The 21,137-nt window shown below is 41.7% G+C and overlaps 1 protein-coding gene across 1 annotated transcript; it reads left to right on the top strand.

Annotated features, from left to right (window-relative positions):
- Positions 1–1,943: 1,943 nt before the first annotated feature.
- ehd1a (EH-domain containing 1a) lies at positions 1,944–20,035 on the top strand. Its single transcript, XM_086022907.1, has 6 exons — positions 1,944–2,685; positions 8,035–8,132; positions 13,031–13,272; positions 15,131–15,301; positions 16,806–16,970; positions 18,512–20,035. The coding sequence occupies exons 1-6, from the start codon at positions 2,297–2,299 to the stop codon at positions 19,043–19,045; spliced, it is 1,599 nt and encodes a 532-aa protein (XP_085879033.1). The 5' UTR covers positions 1,944–2,296; the 3' UTR covers positions 19,046–20,035.
- Positions 20,036–21,137: the final 1,102 nt, after the last annotated feature.

Here is a 21,137-nt window from a genome sequence, read left to right as displayed (position 1 = left end):
GGTGAATGTGCAAACTTGAATTACTTTATGGCCCTGTTTTTTTCCCCCCTCTGGGATGGGGTTAAAGGTCAAAGGTCATTCCCGGTTACAGAAATTCTGCAAAATTGTTCTGAAAAGATTCACACAATGAACTGAAACATTACTCCATAGTATGGTTGTATGTAAAATATATCTGAACTTGTAAGATGTATTCACATGATCACTCCTTGTCTTGACTTCTAGCATAGATTCTTCTTTCATTCACCAGGTGAATGACCCTCATTTTATTGGTGTCATAAGAGTAAAAATGTAATCTCAAGGGGGGTAAAAGCCAAGGACATGACAGTACTTGACTTTAGGTTTATTACGCGCGGGTCGTGTTATCACTTGAGGACTGTGATATTATCAGTAAATGATTTCTTCAGTCAGAAAACTGTGACCAAGAGGGGGCAGCATTATTTCGTGTGTGAGCAATATTCTGCCTGGAAGTTGTTGCTCAAGCAAGAAGCTCCTGACAAGAAATGCTAGAATTCCCCCTTTCCCAATTTAATTAAAGTTTCGACATATGATGTAATGTCCTGTGTGTCATTCTGTCCAAAATCTAATGTAATCATGGACATTAAAACAACTTGACTGAGTTCTAATACCTCATGCATCCTTTTTCCATTGTCTTACTGAAGTGAATGCTACTGCATTCACTTTTCCCACAAGTTGTGCCTGGCAGCTGTGCTCTTTTGCTGTGGGTCTCGCCAGCTGTAACAGCATCTCCATATGGGAAAACTTGGACTTCCAGTGGAGCTGCTGTTATGTGTGGAGGGACACCTCTTACCATCCCAAACCTCTATGTAGGCCACATCCTATATATCGCATTTGTCGTATTTTGTTAGTGTTCTGTCAATAAAATACATTGAAAAGACATTCTCTCTTTTGTTGTTCATTTGTATGGTGAACTGAGCAGCATGTTGGACAAGATAACATGTCTGCCTCACAGTTCTGAAGTTCAAATCTCAGCTCAGGCTTGCGTTAATTTGCTTCAGGTACTGTGGCTTCCTCCCACATTCCAAAAACATGCTTGTTTTGTTTGGTATTGGGAGACTAGTCTAAATTGTCCATAGGTGTGATAGGGTGTGAATGGTTGGTTGTCTAAAGGTATACATCCATCCTAATTACAACCCCAATAACTACAGTGTTATAGAAAATGTATGTTTGGTTAACCACACTCCATTTTCAAATTCTTCATATTCAAATATCTGACAATGGTGGATGAATAAAGAAATGAATGAATATAAATGTGTGTCTTCATGATACTGGACATTTAAATGCCTCCAAGGGCCGTCCAGTTATGTCTTTTATTTTATTTTATTTTTTTTTACAAAGGGTCAGTTTTCAAGTAAATAGAAAAGAAAACTCAGAACAAAAAAAGATTTGGTTGACATACAATGACATACAATGATTTTTTACGAATTAAACATTTCAGGCTTTCAATTAGAAAGAAAAAATAAACTAAAAAATATTGTGGTTGACTATCATTGTTGCTGATACCCAGAATATTAGTCAGGACGGGAGATTCTAACGGGAATAGCACCGCAATTAATTACGGATAAGGCACACAAAAACTTCATAAATGTTGGTAAAAACTGACTATGAGAATTAAATGACTGCAAATAATTACAAGAGCACCCATAAGATTAATTTCAAATAAATGAAAATGGGGGCATGTACAAACTGAGACCTCTAAATATAATAGAATAATAAAATTATGATAAGCGCAAAAATCATCAGTTATTTTTTCTAAAATCGTAGACAACGAGGTAGGCAAACGAAACGCGTCCAATTCTGTGGTTATTATCTACCCCAATTCAAAAACTTCAAATATGTTAAATCATTTAGATTACTGTATTCACGATTGAAACTGAGAAAGAAAAAGACCACTCTGGCTTGCCGTACACGGTCAGGTGATGCAAACGTCACAAAAAAGGCCAAAGTTATTAACCGTATTGGCAATAACGAGCAACTAAAACAATATATATAACACAACATCATAATTGTTAACTAAATATATGTTTTTTAAATATATGTTAAAATTTTAAATTAGTATCTGCTTAAAGACTGACTCGTCCTCGGAAGAGCGTGTGGCGCTGTATGGCTTGCTAGCATCGCGGAGGGTGGGGACAAAAACTTGCCAGACCTCGCCCAGCCATTGCTTCATTCCGACGGGCAGCTAACCCGCAAGACGCTGCGAGACAGCCGCACCATTACACCAGGTTTACGTCGAAGGGGGATTCTGACACAGCTGTGTCAATAAAGTTCATTCACCATGTTTAGGAAGACCTTAAAAAAGGACCCCGAGCTGTTTCAGAACGTGGCGGACGGGCTACGGCAGCTTTACCGGACCAAACTGTTCCCTCTGGAGGACACGTATCGATTCCACGACTTCCACTCTCCTGCCCTCGAAGATGCCGACTTCGACAACAAGCCCATGGTGCTGCTGGTGGGACAGTACTCCACCGGCAAAACCACTTTCATCCGCCACCTCATGGAGCAGGACTTCCCCGGTATGCGGATCGGGCCCGAGCCGACCACGGACTCGTTTATCGCGGTGATGCACGGGGATCAGGACGGGGTGATCCCGGGTAACGCGCTGGTCGTCGACCCGAAGAAGCCCTTCCGCAAACTCAACGCCTTTGGAAACGCCTTCCTTAACAGGTACAGATCTACTCTTAAGTTTTGAAAAAGAATCAAATTATAAATAATACTGGTTATATGTTAGAAATACTCAAATATCGCCAGGTATTATAGTGTAACGTTTAAATGAAGACTACACGCGGTTCACCCCCCCGCTCCACCCCACGCACGCCCTTTTTCACTCTTTTAGTTTCAGTCAGCTACAGGCTGTTACACAATGTTGTTAGCTGTGTCACGTTTGTGTGAATGTCCTCCTTTCATCACTTCCCAAATATGACACTGTTTTATGGAAATAGTTTAGCACTTCTGCCTCACAGTTCTGGATTTGAACCTTGGCTCTGGCCTTTTTCTTTGGTGTATGCATGTTCTCTTCTCATACAAAATAAAACATACATGTCAGGTTAGTTGAAGACTAAATAGTTCATAGGTGTAAATGTGAGCGTGAATAATTGTTAGTCTACAGGTAACCTTTCTCTCACCCAAAGTAATCTTGGATAGGTTCCAGTTGACCCACGACTCTACTGAGGATATGCTGTATAGCGCACGGATGGAAGTTCCTGTGTGTGTGTGACGCTAATCAAATAGTTACGTCTATTTTCCTTCCACTTTTTAGCCAGCATGTCATGTATCATCCAGTCTACTTTAACCACATACTATGTGAACACCTGGCACAGGCACTGACACTCTTCAAGTGGCCTCTTGACTGAAGACAGACTTGTGGGCGACATTGCCAGGCAACAGGTTCTTACGTTTTTGTGCCTCCAAACCTTATATTCTTATCACATGCAGCAAGGGAAGCCACCTCCCTTTTTGTTCCACTGTGAGCAGGTCTTTTGCAATGACGTTGTGACAGCAGAGGTTAAAGGTTCACGTCATTGGATGACATTGTAACACATTTTGAGTGAGACTGACTCAGCATCTGTGTCCCAAAAGATCATCAATTGGTGAGTGTCATCCAGACACTTGGGCCTTTTAGTCACACTGATTCAAAAAGTCTAGTTTCATAAGGCAATAGCAAAATCCCAAAGACATGTAATATGTGTCATAGTCTGGTGAAACCGAGGGTGAGCTTTTTGGCCATAATTCCAAACGGTATGTTTGTTACAAACGGCTAAAAAATCGCCATACCTGCTCTAATGCATTGTGATGGCAGCATAATGCATTGGCAAAAATCTTGCATTTGAAAGGGGCGTGTAGACTTTGTAAAGTCACTGTAAATTTCCTGTTGAGGAACAAAAATAGATTTAAATGAATTGGACTAGATTAAAATTCCAGTCAAAATTATACTTGAGAAAGATACTGACCTCCTCATTACATCCCTATGTGAACTTTAAGGGATTATCCTCTGTTTTTGTTTTTTTTAGCACAAGAGAGACAGACAGCACCAGAAGTGGTCTGATCCATGATTCATACCTGAAACAAGCGTGTTTATATGTTCAAACATGTTGCTCCACCTTGTATTAAGTGGATTTGTTGTGTCATCATATGTGTAAAATCAGTTTGTTTATAGCACTACTTCCTGTAGACAATGGATGGATGCCTCTCCCTCCCACCCCCCAATCCCCACTGTTGGGGCACCCTTTGCTGGAACAATCAAGTCAAACACACTCAGACAAATTGTTGTGTAATCAACTTGCTTTGATTTGATAAAAAAAAATAGTTACCTACAAATAATTTTATAAAATAGACTATATATTCTCACATTATTCGTGGCAACTCATTTTTCCCCTCAATGTTATAGAGCTCTAAAATGTCCGATGTATAGACTATTTGGAACATTAAGAAACATATCATGTTAAGTTAAAAGAAACAAAGCGTGACTTTGCCGGCTTTGTTGTCCCTTCGACAAAGAAAAGAAATGGTCATTTCCGGTGATAGACATGTTTAGCGGTAATTGAAACCATGTCTTTTTAAGATACTGAACTTCCAGTTGCTCCTGATGCTGGGTTATCAGTAGATAAATGAGGTAACAAGTGTGAAGCGCTTTGAGCACTAAAGGTAGAAAAGCGCTATACAAGTGACAGCCTACTTTTCAAAATGAGTCGAAGCTAACTAATATTGTCACCCAGAACCTTATTTTAGTACTCTTGGATGGAGTAGTATAGTCGACTTGTCAACTAGTCGACTAATTGGTTCTACTCCTACCTTAGATACTGTTGTTGGTTGTCCTGCCTCTATTACAGTCCTTATATTCTCTCCTAGTTTTCCCAGACCATGCAGCCTGTGTATAGAATAATGACATAAAAAAGACTTATTTTGTGGACATTTTTTATTTATTAATTCTTTAAAATGATTACCATTCTAGCATAATGTCAGACGGAGCTAATACTGTACACCTTCATAGTTGTTGATGTATCAGGACAAGCAAGAGCAATCCACTGACACTATTTCCACTTTCCATTGCAGTAATTTCCTGCAATTTAGCAAATTGTTTGCCCTTTCTTCCACACTCTGCCAAACAACATCAGTCAAGCTGAGAAAAACAAAATAACGCTTCTATGCTAAGACCTTTGAAGGTGCGGCGGTGCCGGACTTGACTGTGGACGATTCATCCGTCCGAGTGTATTAGAGATGTGAGAGGAAACCAGATAAGATTGTGTGTAAACAAAGCCCATTGTCCATCTCTGCATCATTTGTCACCCTTTTGGACGCCGTCCTGTAGTGTCACAAACCTGCGGTTTGCTTTGAATGGAATGCGCAATTCTGTTTTGTTCTGTTTGGCATCGATGTGTAGGCTAATGCAGAAGGACATGTGGAGAGCGTTTAGTTAGACTAAATGTTTTAAAATATATATTTTTTCAACATTTATGTGAATATAGGCTATCTAATGGGGGATTTGATGCTAATTTAAGAGTATAGTTGTTTAACAGTAGTCATTTATGATGCAGATTACTCTTTAACTAGCAGGCTCACCTTTGGTAGAAGCAGTTATTCATAAAAAGAAGAAACACAAGTTAGTCATATGATCCTCACGCCATTCAGACTCCAAAGGTAACAACCGGCGTCTTTTTTTTCCCCCCTTCTTTTGAACCCTATGTATAGTAAGTCATTAAGTCAAACGTTGCTAAATGTCTCCCCTACGTTCGCACCGAAGCATCAATTTCTTGCCCTCCTGCCGTTGTATTTAAAATGCCTCCAGAGTCAGCTGAGGGCCCCAAACTGTGAGCCCCTATCAGTAAATGCTGAGTTAGCAAAGTGTAAGTTCCGCACTGGTCCCGTTTCGTCCTGTCCTTCTCCTGGCCTTTAATTCCAGGACACTGACTATGCGCTTTTCCTGAATCTGACGCACGCACAGCCTCAAACAAAGATGGACAATAAAGAGACAAATTCGCACCATGGCTCCTGTAGGTGTAAACAAATGTAAGTCAGTATAGGGTTATTTGCTCAAATGCAGATGGTCACATTTGAAAGCAGATCATCCTAGAAAAGTGACACAAATCTCTGTCCTGTACCTCAAGTTGGCAGCCTCCAAACCCGTTTCCTCCAAGTGAGATTTACAATATATGGTGGAAGGTCACAGGTCAAGAAGTGAGGCATGAACCTCACCTTCAGTCACAAGACATGCTGTAAATGTTAACCATTGGTGTTATTTTAGCAAAGATGTGCAGCCGCAGGTTCTTGCACCCACTTGATACATAATTGAAGAGTGATGGCGCTCGCATAGTTGCAGGGACCCCGTGCCTCTCAGTTCATAGAATTCCAGTTCATCCCTTCATTTTTTTCAGACAAGCTCTGGGTGGAAACTATTGGGATTGATGACTAAGTGGAAAGCCCTGAGCCAAAATTCCAAAGTGTGCCGGCAGCTATGACAGATGGGCGGAAAGCTCCTGCGTGTTTCTTATCGAGAACAAACAGTATAGCATTATAATGGCAGCGCCTATGTTACCTGCTCCGTTTTCATTCCTCCTTGGATTTTTCCTACTTTTCATTGTGCGCTGCGAGACCTCTGTTATGGGTTTGTGGTGCGGTCGTGAGTGCGCATGCCTTCGTGTGGTTTCAGCATGAAAGTGAAAGCAAGGCTCCCCCAGTCTCATGACCCAGCGCCTCTGAGCTCCAGCTTTGAGCGTTGCTGCAGTTTGACTGAACACGACAAGGCCTTCTCTAAGCTCAGGCCGTCTTGACAATTGCATTCTTTGTCCTGACTGCAACACATTTTGTCCTGTATGTCTGCGTGTATTATGACTTGCTTTCTGACTAGGGCTTATATGTATATTGTATTGATTTATATATTTATTTATATTGTGTCACTGCCTAGATAAGTTCAATGCTTAAGAAGTGCAGTCCACTTGTTTACATTGCATTGTTTGATGAAACTTGGAAAGCTAATGAGATGAAGCCGCAGATTTGTTTGCATTATTGTTGTAATCTAATTTATGACTTACTGGCTTGTATTTACACTACACTCGTTTGGTAGAATTTTATGACCTTGTTGTCATGAACACATAATAGAGTGCAAATTAAGGTGTTTAGTAATTGAGCAACTCATCATTGAAATAGATAAACTGTCTTACGTATCAATTCATGGTTCATTTGCCTTTATTTTAGCATAAGCCTAACCTGTAATAAGATTTTAAAAAATCATATATAAAGCATCTGATATTGTTTGTTGTAATATAGAGTATTCATATATTTCTTAAAAATTACATGGGAAGAAGACCTTGAAAAACTATTGGCATATAAAACGCAATCGCAATATTTGGGGATTACAATTGGATTACTCTTTAAAACCATTCAGCCCTATTTCTAAGCAACTCCCCTTTGATATTGAAGTTAAAAACTCCCCAATATCAGCAAATAGACCACTGACCATAGAATAGATCAATCAGTTGTGCTGCAGTGTGAACGTTTCAGCTGGTAATTCATCATGTCTTTTCAATGCGTTTCCCCAAACACTAGAAATATGTGACTGCATCTGTCTTCAGCCTCTTTCAACCATCTGCAACACAAATAAATCTGGACCAATTTAAGGCAACATTTATTTGGCACATGTTGGGTTTACATGTACCGTGCGGCACTTGCACTGAGACTGGTTGTCAAACAAAAACATGTCGTCGCTCACAAAACAGACAGCAGCTATAAATAATGCAAAATGTCAACGTGGTATCCCAATTGTGCTGATAGTATCCTGTCTTTTTGGAGAAAGAGTCCCAACAGGTGTTCTTCACATGTTTGACTTTGAAAACGAGTCATTTAAAGCGCCATTATTGTCTATTTACTTTTCAACTTATGTACACACTGACCTTTTTTTTTTTTTTCCACACCTCTTTCACCCTGCCTCTTGCTCTTTTCCCCCTTTCTCCCTTTCCCCTTATTTTTATCCTCTCCCTCTTCATACTGTACTTGATGCCTCCCCGCCTTTCTCCCAAATAGGTTCATGTGTGCCCAGTTGCCCAACCCGGTCCTGGAGAGCATCAGCATCATTGACACTCCCGGAATCCTGTCGGGAGAGAAGCAGAGGATCAGTCGAGGTATGGCCAATACAGACCACGCCCTACTCGCCACAACTCACACAAACAACACGGAGCAATACATAGATGAATAGCCAAACAGGATATTCCAAAATACATAAACACAATATGAAAATAGAACACAAAAATGTGCTGCCTCTCGGGACAGTTTGAGTTATTTATGTTTGCCAGCTTGTAAAACAGTTCTGTGTCACTTTTGTCAGCCATCAGAGCCCAAAAGCTAACAAAACAGGTCCAATAAATCTGCAGCTCTTTCAGTTAATTTCCTGTCACACTAGCTCGTAGTTTTCGAAACCACCCCCTCCTTGCGCCCTGCTTTGCTTTCTGTTCATCCGAATCATCATTGAGTCATTTCACCGATCGCTGTGCATATTCTTCAAAGTTGAATAAATAAACGCCACACCCCAAATTCTCAAACCTCCAAATCTTTTTCTCGTTTTTTTCTCCTCAGGGAAACAATATCACAAGTGACTGTAACTACCTTTTATTATGGCTCACACAACCAAATGCCTTTGTGGCCATTTTTATTAAGCACCCAATTAAAGGCCTTAAATTGAAAGTAAATAAATGCTTTCAATCACCACATGAGGAAAATGCATTGCATTTGTTTTTAGTCCCTATTCACATGCTGCACTCTCACTTCAAAAGTGCAACATGCACACTTTTCATTTGACTCAAGATGACTCGTAAAAAAGCGTCTTCCTTTTTCTGCACGATACAAGAGGAAGTGGATACATAGCGATAGAGAGCTTTTGTCGTCAGCGAAAAGGAAGTAGAGTAAAATGGAGAATTCTGAGTTTCCACAAGGCCGGCACCAGTGCGCTGATATGCAATCTGTTTTTTATTGAGAACGGGATTCCCATGAGACAACGCAGGAAAAAAAAACAGCAGCTGGAGCGAATCGAGGAGTTCAGCAAAGAGACATTTAAAAGGGTCATACAAACTAACTAAACCCAAAAATATTATTAGCAACAAGAGTATAAATGAACAAAGTGAGCGGCTCAAGGTTTGGGATGATTACTAAGGTGACCTTGACTCTACCCAGAGAGACACCTTTTATCTCTACACCCTGCATCTTTTATGAGTGTACTGTACACTAATACACGCACACACCAGTTTGCCCTGTTTGTGTATAAACACTGATACAATACTGTACTCTACTGTATCATATACAAACAAGTGCGTATAGACTTTAAACACTCTGTGCAGATATCAGACCACAGGAAACTTGCATACCATCACTATACCCTCACATTGTTGTCGACCTTTATAAGCTAATGTTGTTGCATTTAATGGAGGGTTGGCACATCGTTATATGCCTAATGTATAATGTGCAGCATATTTTGTATACTGATAGTCAAACAGGGCGTTGTTTTATATGGAGCCCTAGCAAAGTGAAAGTTGCTGGGTGGAATGTCTCGTGGACTCGAAAGGCTTCAGACAGAACAGCTCAGGTCCAACGAGGCACCCTGTCACCGACTCATTGAAAGAATTAAAGACACGTTAAAGCACAAAATCATTGCGTAACCTTTTTTTTTTTTGCCTAGTCAACAAATGGGGTTTGGTGTTATTTGGTGAATTATGAAGTGATGAAATCAGACATCTAAATTGCTGTTGGATTTGGCTGAGCAGAAAATGTCAAAGTGATTTCATAAGTTCAACGCGGAGGGGAACAGCTAAAGTGTGTCCAAAGGTCACAAAGTATTCCTATGCGTTCCGTATGAAACTCAAAGTTATGTTTATTGTACTCTTTAAAGCAGAATACGCTACTCGTTTTAGGCCATCGAAGAAGGTTGAGATTTTATGCAGCACTGCCACCTGCTGTCAAATGAAATTGACGTCAAAGGGCTCACGGGGGCTTGCGTGAACGGCAACATTTTTTCTATCCGTTAAATCAGCCGGTCGGTTAAATCGAGGTTCCACTGTACTGAATTTTGTGCCTGTCCAACTTTGAATATTTCCAAAATACTGCATCTCAACTAGATCCGTCCTTTTGCAACCCAAGTGAATTTTCACCAAAGGAACTCTATCACGCCACGGCCATGAAATTGATGCAAGGTATCACCTAATGATGTGCCACGTGTTCTCCCGCACATCCATGTTTGTCTGGATTGTGCGAGTGGCCACTCTCTTGCCCTATATGGCGTGCCGGGGATGGTGTCGCCCGTGCATCCCTGCGTGTTGTCGACGTACGTTGAAGGAGCGGCAGTTGTCCATGCCGGCTATAAGTGAGCCTCATGCTCGTGCAGCTGTCTCTCAGGCCTGCTTTTCCTGACACGTGTTGAAAAAAATAGAAAGCAGATAGAATGAGCAAAAGGGGACTTTAAATATGTCCCTCCTCTCTCCTCACACATGCCAGGCACGCACAGGAAAACTTTCACTCACTGTCCCTTATAGTTCTTTAATTTCCCCTGTTATCTCTTTCTTTCCCTCCCTCCGCCTGTCCAGTGCCACTCTCTCTCTTCCGCCTTTATAGGCACGTGCGGCGACAGAGACAAAGGGTGGGAAGGAATGCGTGTGCAGCAGATATGCGGTGCTGATAGCAGATTGTGCTCCAACGGGATGAACTGGTCGAGATATCCGATGACGTGTCTCTAATCAAATCCGTTCTGTGATCCCGCCCATCCTCTGCTCATGGGGAAAGTTCAGGATTTGGTGGAACCTCTGAGGTCGCACATAATCAGTCCCGGAATGCCGGTTGAGCTCGAATTTGCAGAGCGGGGCATTTGACTAAAAATTTTGGCGGTCCGTTTATCGCCTGCAGCCGGGGGTACCTTTCCACCGGCCGTCTATCCGCCATTTTTTTTCCAGCCGGAGCAAATAGTAATCGCCTATAGGCCGGTTCGGCTATCGTTTTAAACGGGCTTCTGTTAGCGTTTCCGACGACCAACTTGGACAAACTACCACTAGCTGTTGTTCAATAAATAAGCTTAAAGACATTCCAAAAAAGGTAAGAGTTGGAGTGTGTGTTTTTAAAACTTTTGACACCAATATTTTCCTTTGTACTGAAACTGAATATCGGCCTCCACCTTGGCTACTAATAATTGGTTTCGATCTTAAAAAAAAACCCACATCAGTCTCTCTCTGTTGAATGACAATAACATTTTTTCACATTCTTAACCTGGGGAAGTTAATTATTAAACACATTCTGCCTTTGTCAGCAGTGCAAAATGCAAAGCCAAAGAAAAAGCAAAACACTTGCTTCGAGGTAATAATTTGATGCTTATTGAGCAGAGCTCTCTTGGGGTTTCAAACTTAAGTTTTATAGGACTCCTTTTATTGTGGCATTTGACTTTAGGGCCTCAGCTGTACTTTTTTTCTCCAATAAAGGAGGCTGAGGATGTGAGTCTGCACTGAAAAGTCCATTCTCAGCACTTCAATCAGCAATACGGATTTAAGATTTTTTTTTTACAAACTCTTCTTCTCAACAAACTTAGGCAGAGGTCATTTAAATCCTGGCACTGGTAGCTACAATTCATTGTTTTCATTAATGCTAGTTAAAAGATAACCAGGGAAAATAGATCCACCCTTTTTATCTGATCAACAATAACGAAACCTCAGTTAAGTGACCGGAACGGAGCAAAAACGTTTGATTTTGAATGAACACACATTGCAGAGTTTTGAGATGGAGAGCAAACAAGCATATGTTTTCCTTTACCCTTTCTCCTCCTCTGCTATTAAGAAACATGACCGTGTGTACACACTTACATTTTTGTTTATTTTTAATGTGAAAGTCAAAAAGTACAGTGGAACTTCCAAAGTTGTAACACGGTCCGTTGCGTCACACTGGTTGTTCTCATTTTACTGAACTTTTTTTCCCCCCACAGTATATGACGTAAACAGAATTAATTCAAGGCACAATCTATCACCATATTAGTGCTTCTCAAGTATTTTCTGTTACGCCCCCACCCCAGCAAGAAGAAAACAATTAGAGACCCCCACCCCACCACCCAATCTCCGCCGCAACTATAAATAATAGCATTTGTCTATAAAATAGTTATAGGTCTGCATAACATCGTATCCTTGTTAACATAAAGAAAAACAAAAAGAAAGCGATATAGTTCAACTTACAAGAATAACCTCCCACTGTAGTCACAGCGAAGCCAAGCGCTACATATGCTTCATCATATTTGCGCGTCTTTGCTTTCGGGTGACTTTCTTTTGACTCACCATCTTCGTTTCCCTCCGCCTTTCTTTCCGTCCCTTTAAAAAATGTCTTCATGTTGTCTAAGGGTTTGTTTACTGCACTTTGCATCGCCAGCTCGTTGCAAAACAAACTTACACAGTAGAGTTAATACTCGCTTCGCACAATGGGCAATTAGAGCGCCACTGCCAACTACTGGAGTGGATGTGCAATTACACTTTATTATAGTACGGCGGAAAAAAAGCACGCGCGCCCCCCTCAGCATCGCACCGCCTCCTCCCAAGGGGGGGCCCCGCCCCGCTATTTGAGAAGCACTGCACCATATCATGAAGCTTTTATAAATGCTACAGTTGTTTAATTATCAATATAATAATTGTTTAGTTGTCACACAAGTACAAAGACAAGTTCACCTCTGTACTGAATACTTGATGTAATTCATAACAGATTTGGGAAGCCTGAGAAATTCTTGAAATTGTCCTTTGGAAGAAAGTATGAACTCTCATTTTGAGGTAATGAAACTTCTGGTAGCACTAATAAGTGTCAAAGCGCTTGAGCAAAGGACCAAATCTTCCTCTATTAGTTCCTCCAGAGAAGTGGATGTGAAAACAACACATTTGGTACTAACCTTGCATGTGTGTGTGTGTGTGTGTTTCAGGAATTGTCTCACACACACACACACACACTGCAGGGCTCGCAAAGAAAACGTGTGCGTGCAGGTGAATTCCTCACCGTCACATGTTCCTCCTCCCTGCAGGGTACGACTTTGCCGCCGTGTTGGAGTGGTTTGCGGAGCGCGTGGACCGCATCATCCTCCTGTTCGACGCCCACAAGCTGGACATCTCCGACGAGTTCTCCGAGGTGATCCGCGCGCTCAAGAACCACGAGGACAAAATGCGCGTGGTCCTGAACAAGGCCGACCAGATCAGCACCCAGCAGCTGATGAGGGTCTACGGGGCACTGATGTGGTCCCTGGGAAAAATCATCAACACGCCAGAGGTACACACGACGCAATTTCTCACAGCGCCATTTGTGATTTTATGTAGGGCCTGACCAATATTATAATATAATAATAATAATCAGCAAGTCCGCTGATAGTGTAGTGGTACACACGCCTGAGTTGTGTGCGGGCAGCGTGGGATCGATTCCCGCTCAGTGACAGTGTCTATGTGTGCCCTGCGACTGGCTGGCGACCAGTTCGGGGTGTAGTCTGCCTTCGCCCGTTGACGGCTGGGATAGGCTCCGGCAACTCCCCGCGACCCTGTATAGGATAAGCGGTTTGGAAGATGACATGACAATAATAATCAGCCAGAGTTTTGCCGATATATGTACGTCCTCATGAAACGGTAGACTCTGTTCAGTAGGTAAGGGCAGGAAGACAAGCACGTGTACGGCTGACAGAATGTTATTCTGTGTGAATGACATCCTTCTGCGTCCTTTTCCATGAGGCAATGCCTAAGTTTATACAGTATATTGGTAAGGTTTAATAATTATGCTTCATCGCTTAGTGTACATCACCGGTGTCAAACTCAAGGCCCGGGGGCCAGATCTGGTCCGTGACATCATTTTATGTGGCCCGCAAAGTACACCAAGTTTCATTAAAATCAAAATCTGCTTAGGTAAAAGATTCAGATTTCTTTTTTTTTTTTTTTTGCATGAAATAACCTGATATTTAATAGACCTTAATAAGAATTGGTTTGATCCATGTATCTTCCTTCCTGAATGGTACTTATTGCTCCTTTCTCTAGGATGATTGATGACTGTAATGAGTTATTGTTGTTGTTTCCCCAATACACACCCAATATTGTAATATTATTCATTATTACAATTACAAACATCATTTTTTATTTCACCTTTTTACTTTTCTGGACAAGAAAGTCAGCAAACCCATAAAACTGGATCGACAAGACACGCCAAAAGCATTCGAACTATCTCATATCATATCAGCAGTCTTCGTGAGCCAGTCTCTTGAAAAGCAAATTCAGTTCAAATGTTGCTTAACATAGTTGTGAAAGTTTTTATGATGGTGAGAGTTTGGCATTTTTCCTGTGGCAAAACCTGTTTCCGCAACACAGCGGTGGTCACCGGCCTTCCCGTGTGAAGATTGCATGTTCTCCCCCTGCTAGTTTTCTCCAGTTTCTTCACACGTTCCAAAAACAAGTGTGTTAGGGTAATGAACTCTCTAAAGTGTCCATGGGTGTGAATGTGAGAGGTGGTTCTTGTCTATGAGCCCCCGTGATAGTCCAGCGAACAGTCCAGGGTGCACCACCTCTCTCGCCCGAAGTCAGCTGGGATAAGCTCCTGCTCACCCACAACCCTAATGAGGACAAACGGTATAGAAAATGGAGGTCAGCTGGATCCTCTGTGCATGCTGTCAAGGTTATTGGAATGTCAGCCATTTTTTTTTTTTTTTTTTTTTTTTTTTTTATAAGAGTGAGGCAAACTTTATTTTCATGGGACACGGTAATTGAATCACGCCTGAATTTTTTTAAATGATAAATGTACCACAGCGCATGACATCATGTGATTTTTTTTTTTTTTTTTTTTTTTTGGTCCCGCTCTCGCTGCTTAGTTAATGTTTGAACTTGGGCTAAAGTCATAAACGGATCCCAGAGGAAGCAAAGGGTCATGTGGACAAATTATTCACTGACTTTGCAGCCTGCAAGAATACACGTTGAAGGACTTGAAGTGTCTGGCCGTGCTTTTTTCTGTCTTCACACGACCTCATGTGGCTGTTTACATTTCACAAACGCACTTTTGGTATCTGTTTATTCTTTCGACCCACATTCCTGTGTCATCGCCGTCATTGGTGGCGTTGCAGCCTGCTCATGTGTCGGTGTGTTCCCCCTCTCTCCAGGTGGTGCGCGTGTACATCGGCTCGTTTTGGGCCCAGCCCCTGCTGGTGCCGGACAACAGGAAGTTGTTTGAGGCCGAGGAGCAGGACCTCTTTTTGGATATCCAGTCCTTGCCCCGCAACGCTGCTTTACGGAAACTCAACGACCTCATCAAGCGAGCGCGTCTGGCAAAGGTTAATGCTTCCAAAATCAATTCATGTCGATACACTCCGATGAAAAGCATGCATGCGCCCAGTCGCTTGGCCAAAGTCAGCGATAAGGACAAGTAGTATAGAAAATGAAAGGATCAAAGTATTTCGTTTGAATTAGTAAGCGATGATTGGCAACATGGTATGTACACTCACCGCACACCATTCTAGGCACACTTGCACAATCCAATGAGATGAAACCAATCTGTATCATACTAGCCGGGTTTACAGGTTACACCCTTGTATAATGAAATTAAATGCACAAAACGAGTGAAAATGCTCCATAAAAACACCTCAGTCGGAATAAACGGGCCGAATCAAAGCGGAATTTCATTCGGATGCACACGGGTGGTGTATTCGTATTTATTGCCTATGCACATGCTCTGTTTGGACGTAGATGCGCAGTTTATGCACTTGACAATTGCCAACCAGAGTTGGTCTACGATGGGAGAGCTTGTTTTTAAATGAGTTATAACTTGTGTAAAGAATGTCGCAACTCCTGTGCTAAATGGACAAGCTGTTCTGATTCAATGTAGTGGCACATGGAAACGCCAGCTCACGTCACAGGAGATCTTCAATCGGAATGACAAAAATGGCTAGTACCGGTACTGACATTTTTGTTTTGCTATTTGTCATATTACAGTTCTCTACACTACTCACAATAATAAACATGGTTAAATTCAACATTATTATATTTGGAAATTCAGAATTTTTGATACAGCTCTTGCAGTTACAGGTGTACCTGCTGTTGTTGTGTTCATAGTCTCAGTTTTTGCCTGTCTATATTTAAAAAAAAAAAAAAAAACATGGTTGCTGTCAGGCAGAATTCATACAACTCCACGATGAGTACTTTTCAGGAAATAAAAAAAACGACAACACAATCAAATGCCGCCTTGCTCGAGTTCCCAAATACCACATCACTCAAATTGGTATTATAATGCATTGCTGTCATATAATTACTGCTGGGTACCAACATCAACGCAACACCATGCCCAAATCAAGTCCAAAATGCTCAAATCAACTCAAATTCATATCATTTAATTCACCATAACAATTGCAAGTTTATTACACCGCCATTGATTAAAAGGTACGGACACATCGGGGTCGGCAGCCATCCGCGTCAAAGTCTGTGCTCACGCTTAACCATCCCCTCTGGCCTTCTTCTCAAACTCCCATTTCAAAGGTTTAAGACATATGAGTGATGTAATAAAGAAATCGAGAAGCTAACCAAGCGGTTTAATAAACAGAAATGAATCTGTACGCACTTACCACCGCTGCTGTCATACCTCCCTCTGCGCCAAGGCGTAGGAGCTATCCCTTTTGAACTAAATCGGCTCACTAAATGTATCCCAACTAATCCAACCTAACTGTTTTCACTCATTATTATAAATAGAAAAATATGAAATTGTCCATATTTGGACAGCGACCATATGTGACCTTGTGAATATTATGTACTAAGAGCCCGTTTGACCTTTCAATCATCTTTCAGGTGCACGCGTACATTATCTGTTCACTGAAGAAGGAAATGCCGAGTGTGTTTGGAAAGGACTCGAAGAAGAAAGAGCTGATTGCCAACTTGGGTGAGATCTACTTGAAGGTGGAGAAGGAGCACCAGATCTCACCTGGAGACTTCCCCAACCTTGCTAAGATGCAGGTAAGGTCAAGGTAGATACGATACCGTTGAGCGTGTGCAGTCTTGAATGCACACATTTGAACATTTCAATCGATTTTTAAAATATGAGAGATGGGCAAGAAAATTGATATTTGTGTTTACTGATATTATAGTGTGTGGCGTACTTGAGATGATCAATACAGCGCACCACACATACCTGTTGTAATTCCAAGACTGACCTTTGCAAGAGTACAAATATAAGAAGCTCGGCTTTTGGCAGTCAGTGAAAAATTGGTCTAAAAAGAGGCTTCAGGCCATTTATTGCCAGTCCCTTTCCTACAGTTTCCTGTCAAATGAAACATAAAACAAAGACAATTACATGTTGTGTATTCAAAACAACCACATAGCTTGCTTTAACCCATTAAGGCCTAAAGCGCCTGGCTCAACAGCTCCCTAAAACCTGAGGTCTTCTTTGGAATTGCCCTCGAAAACCTGAAGTTTTCCCAGAAATTCAACACCTACAAAATAATTCATATCTCAGCCCCTGTAGTCGATAGAAAAATAATTCTAAAAGAATTTGAGATCTTAGACATGTGGCTTTCACACAGGCCCGAGTTCATTAATCTTTACTCTTTCAATCGAAGATGTAAAAATAAAGCGTCACAGTGCAAGAGAAGCACTAGTTTTCATTTAGAAAAAATCAAGCAGTAATTACCATCCTCTATTCTGTTACACAGACGTCAATATTGTCATTGTCTCCAAACCAATATCTTAACCATATATCACGTTCGACTGGTTCTACTGGTTCAAAGTCCACAAGGGCGTCGTCTATATCACTGCCGTTACTCATTTTAGAGCCCCCGCGATCAACGGCGTCCGCCAATGACTCGAAAGATTTTCCGGAACATCCTCCGCGGGTTTACGACTCCGTCACGTGTATATTCTGATGCACTTCATTGGTTAAGAGACCATAATATAAAATGAAATATTAATCAGGAGAGGTTTACTTAGATTAAAAAATGTGGTAAAGATGTGTTGTTATTTTTGGATTTTTGCAATTTGCCGGTTGGCCCGGTCCCCCATCGAATAGTGAAGGACATTTCCATTCATTTCAAAGGGGAAAGATGATTTGAGATTACGGAACAAATGAAGTTTTTATCTTCTTAAGGCACCATTCTACAGTCAACCACGTCTCATGAATTTAATCCGTTCTAACACTCTCTTTCACGGACCAAAAAGGTCGCAAAGTCAAGCATTTTCCCTATTTACCAAAATAGAACAAATCAATTGGTCAGTCTTAACTGACTTTGTTAAAACGGCAAACAACGTTTACCTTGTACGTCAGAAAGCACAACAGAGCGTTGCGCACGGATGCCAAGACTGTTAGGAACCGGAGCACAATTTGTTCGTGAATCGAGGTTTGACCGTACGTGCGCCCAGCTTCATCTTCACCTCTTTCCCGACATTGCCCTCCAGGATGTAAACCAGATTTATTTTTCCTGGTTTGCCAGGAAATCCTGCTTGTGCTCTGCCACTGGAAGACCAATCTATTTCTATCCCCAATTCCTGTTTTCTGTGCTCAGGAGCTGCTCAACGCTCAGGACTTCTCCAAGTTCGCCGCCATGAAGCCCAAGCTGCTAGAGGCGGTGGAGGACATGCTGGCCAACGACATCGCCCGCCTCATGGCCTTGGTGCGCCAGGAGGAAGCGGCGCTTCCCAGCAACTCGGTCAAGGGCGGCGCCTTCGAGGGAACCATGAGCGGCCCCTTCGGCCACGGCTACGGCGAGGGGGCCGGAGAAGGCATCGACGACCTGGAATGGGTGGTAAACCGCGACAAGCCCTCGTACGATGAGATCTTCTACACGCTGTCGCCCATCAACGGCAAAGTGTCCGGCGCCGCCGCCAAGAAGGAGATGCTCAAGTCCAAACTGCCCAACACGGTGCTCGGCAAGATCTGGAAACTGGCCGACGTGGACAGAGACGGCCTCCTCGACAACGAAGAGTTCGCCCTCGCCAACCATCTGATCAAAGTCAAGCTGGAAGGCCACGAGCTGCCTGCCACGCTGCCCAACCACCTGGTGCCCCCGTCTAAGCGCGTGACCACGCTGCAGGAGTAGAGCTTCACTTCCTGTTTGGGACTCTCAGCACGCCAGAGAAAGACTCAGGGCTTGGGTGGAGACGAGTTGGTTTCTTGTGAATTAGGGGATCAATGTGTTAAAAATGCAGCTCTGGAGAAAAATTAAGAGACCAAAGAAACACTGGCTATTTTAATTTTTTTTCATATTCTGCAAATAAATGCTCAAAATGAGTGGTTCTCAAACTTTTTACAGCAAGTCCACATCATCATATACTTGGCTCTTCATATACAACCTCAATGACAAACATTTACTGTAAATGCAATAGTGCTTAAATATTTTTTTTCCAAAATAAACCAATAGAAAACATTAAATGAAATGTACTTGAAAGTTAAAAGCAAATGAAGTGCACGGAATAAATCTACTGTCTGCATTAAGAAGAAATGAAGAACTGTCACAATATGTACTTTGGTCTTTGAAATCAGTGATTCTTTCACATACCACAAGAGGGAGCCTGCGTCCCACAAGCGGCACAAAAGAATCACGGCTCTAAATGACAATATTTGTATTTAGAATTTGGAAATTATCGTACTTTACATGATAAAACTCAGATGTTCATTTGACTCAAACATATAATTATAAATGGACAAATCTGAGAAGGTGATCATTTTGCAGTGGCCACTTAACTTTTTCCAGAGCTGTACTTAATAAATAAACGGAGAGGGCGAGAGTGGAGTGATTTTCCACTTGAGAGAACTTTGCTATATCCCGGACCACTGGGTAGCGGGATGTTGCATGATGCGTCTGAACCTAAATTTACACCTACCGGTATGTGTAAAAGATGTCTTATAGTATACAGTATATAGTCCACATTATTTGTTGATCCAAAGAAATAGTTTTCTTTTTGGGGTCAATTTGGAGAAAGAGGAAATAAATCATTTCATCTATATTTTTGTATTTCCTGGCTCGACTCCAAATGTTTCCCTTTTTGTTATTTTGCCAGATAAATAAAAAGGAACATTTATCATTCGGCTCCTGACTATGAAGGTTTTGTTCAATAATTGCTTCACGGGAAGGTAACCTTTTCACAAGAATGCACACTTAACTCATCGCCGTACTGTTTTTTTTTTTTTATTGTTTGATATTTTTGTATTTTTCATACAAATATGTATTGTATTTTTTTTCAGTGCTAGACAATGACCCGTTCCAATTTACGCACATGATCGTTTCCGATGTAAAAGGACATCTCTGTCCAGTACAGTACTGTACTTATGAAGTTAATACTTTTAATCAGGGGTCACCACTGTAGTACCCGCAGGCACCAAGTAGCCCCCCCAAGGTCCCCATGAGTAGTTCGCTGGCCTGTTCTAAAAATACCTCAGCTGTGATAGGACATTTTCCAGGAATGTGGTATAAGACCATTTGAAAATGTAAATAAATACTGGCAGAGAGTTATAGAAAAAAAAAAGTGTTGCATATTGCTATTTATCTGTTTCCTAATTCCTCTGAGAAATATTAACATGATTAATGATATCACATAAATTAATTATAACGTATAATCCTATTATTAAAGATTTTTAAGAAATGGGCATCAAACTGGCAGCCCTTAGCTTAGCCTTAATCAGTGGTACCCTAGAAGTAGCTCTCGGTTTGAAAAAAGTTGGCGACACCTGAGCAATGATATCTACTGCCCCCTGTCGGCCAAATTGAGTCATAACACGATCACAGCACAGTACAGTACATGTGGAGGAGGCACAAAGCAGCTACTTCATGAAAACAAACCACAATGCGTCATGCCTGTCTCATTCACACTGTGAACTCACAGGAGGCCTATTATTGGACACATTTGAGTCATGTGATCTAACATGATTTCATTTTCAGATTGTACAAAAGAGATGACGTCCGCCTCACAGTTCAGAGGTCGTGGGTTCGATCCTCACTTATCCTCACAAGGGGCGTGCTGGAGCCTATCCCAGCTGTCATCGGGCAGTAGGTTGGGGTACACCCTGAATTGGTTGCCAGCCAATCGCAGGGCACACACAGACAAACATCCACACTCACAATCACACCTAGGGGCAATTTAGAGCGATCAATTCACCTACCATGTATGTTTTTGGAATGTGGGAGTCAACCG

This window comes from Filicampus tigris, chromosome 2, assembly GCF_054856515.1.
Source record: "Filicampus tigris isolate MCC_2025a chromosome 2, RoL_Ftig_1.0, whole genome shotgun sequence".
In the NCBI taxonomy this organism is placed as follows: Eukaryota; Metazoa; Chordata; class Actinopteri; order Syngnathiformes; family Syngnathidae; genus Filicampus; species Filicampus tigris.
The sequence above is the reverse complement of the archived record's forward strand: the minus strand, read 5'-3'. Positions and strand labels throughout refer to the sequence as shown.

What these genes read in the sequence shown, in the direction of transcription:
- ehd1a (XM_086022907.1), top strand. Translation starts at nt 2,297, where the DNA reads ATGTTTAGGAAGACCTTAAAAAAGGACCCCGAGCTGTTTCAGAACGTG. An exon ending in AAATCATCAACACGCCAGAG is followed by an intron (nt 13,273 to 15,130) that starts GTACACACGACG and finishes CCCTCTCTCCAG; the next exon opens with GTGGTGCGCGTGTACATCGG. An exon ending in AGCGAGCGCGTCTGGCAAAG is followed by an intron (nt 15,302 to 16,805) that starts GTTAATGCTTCC and finishes ATCATCTTTCAG; the next exon opens with GTGCACGCGTACATTATCTG.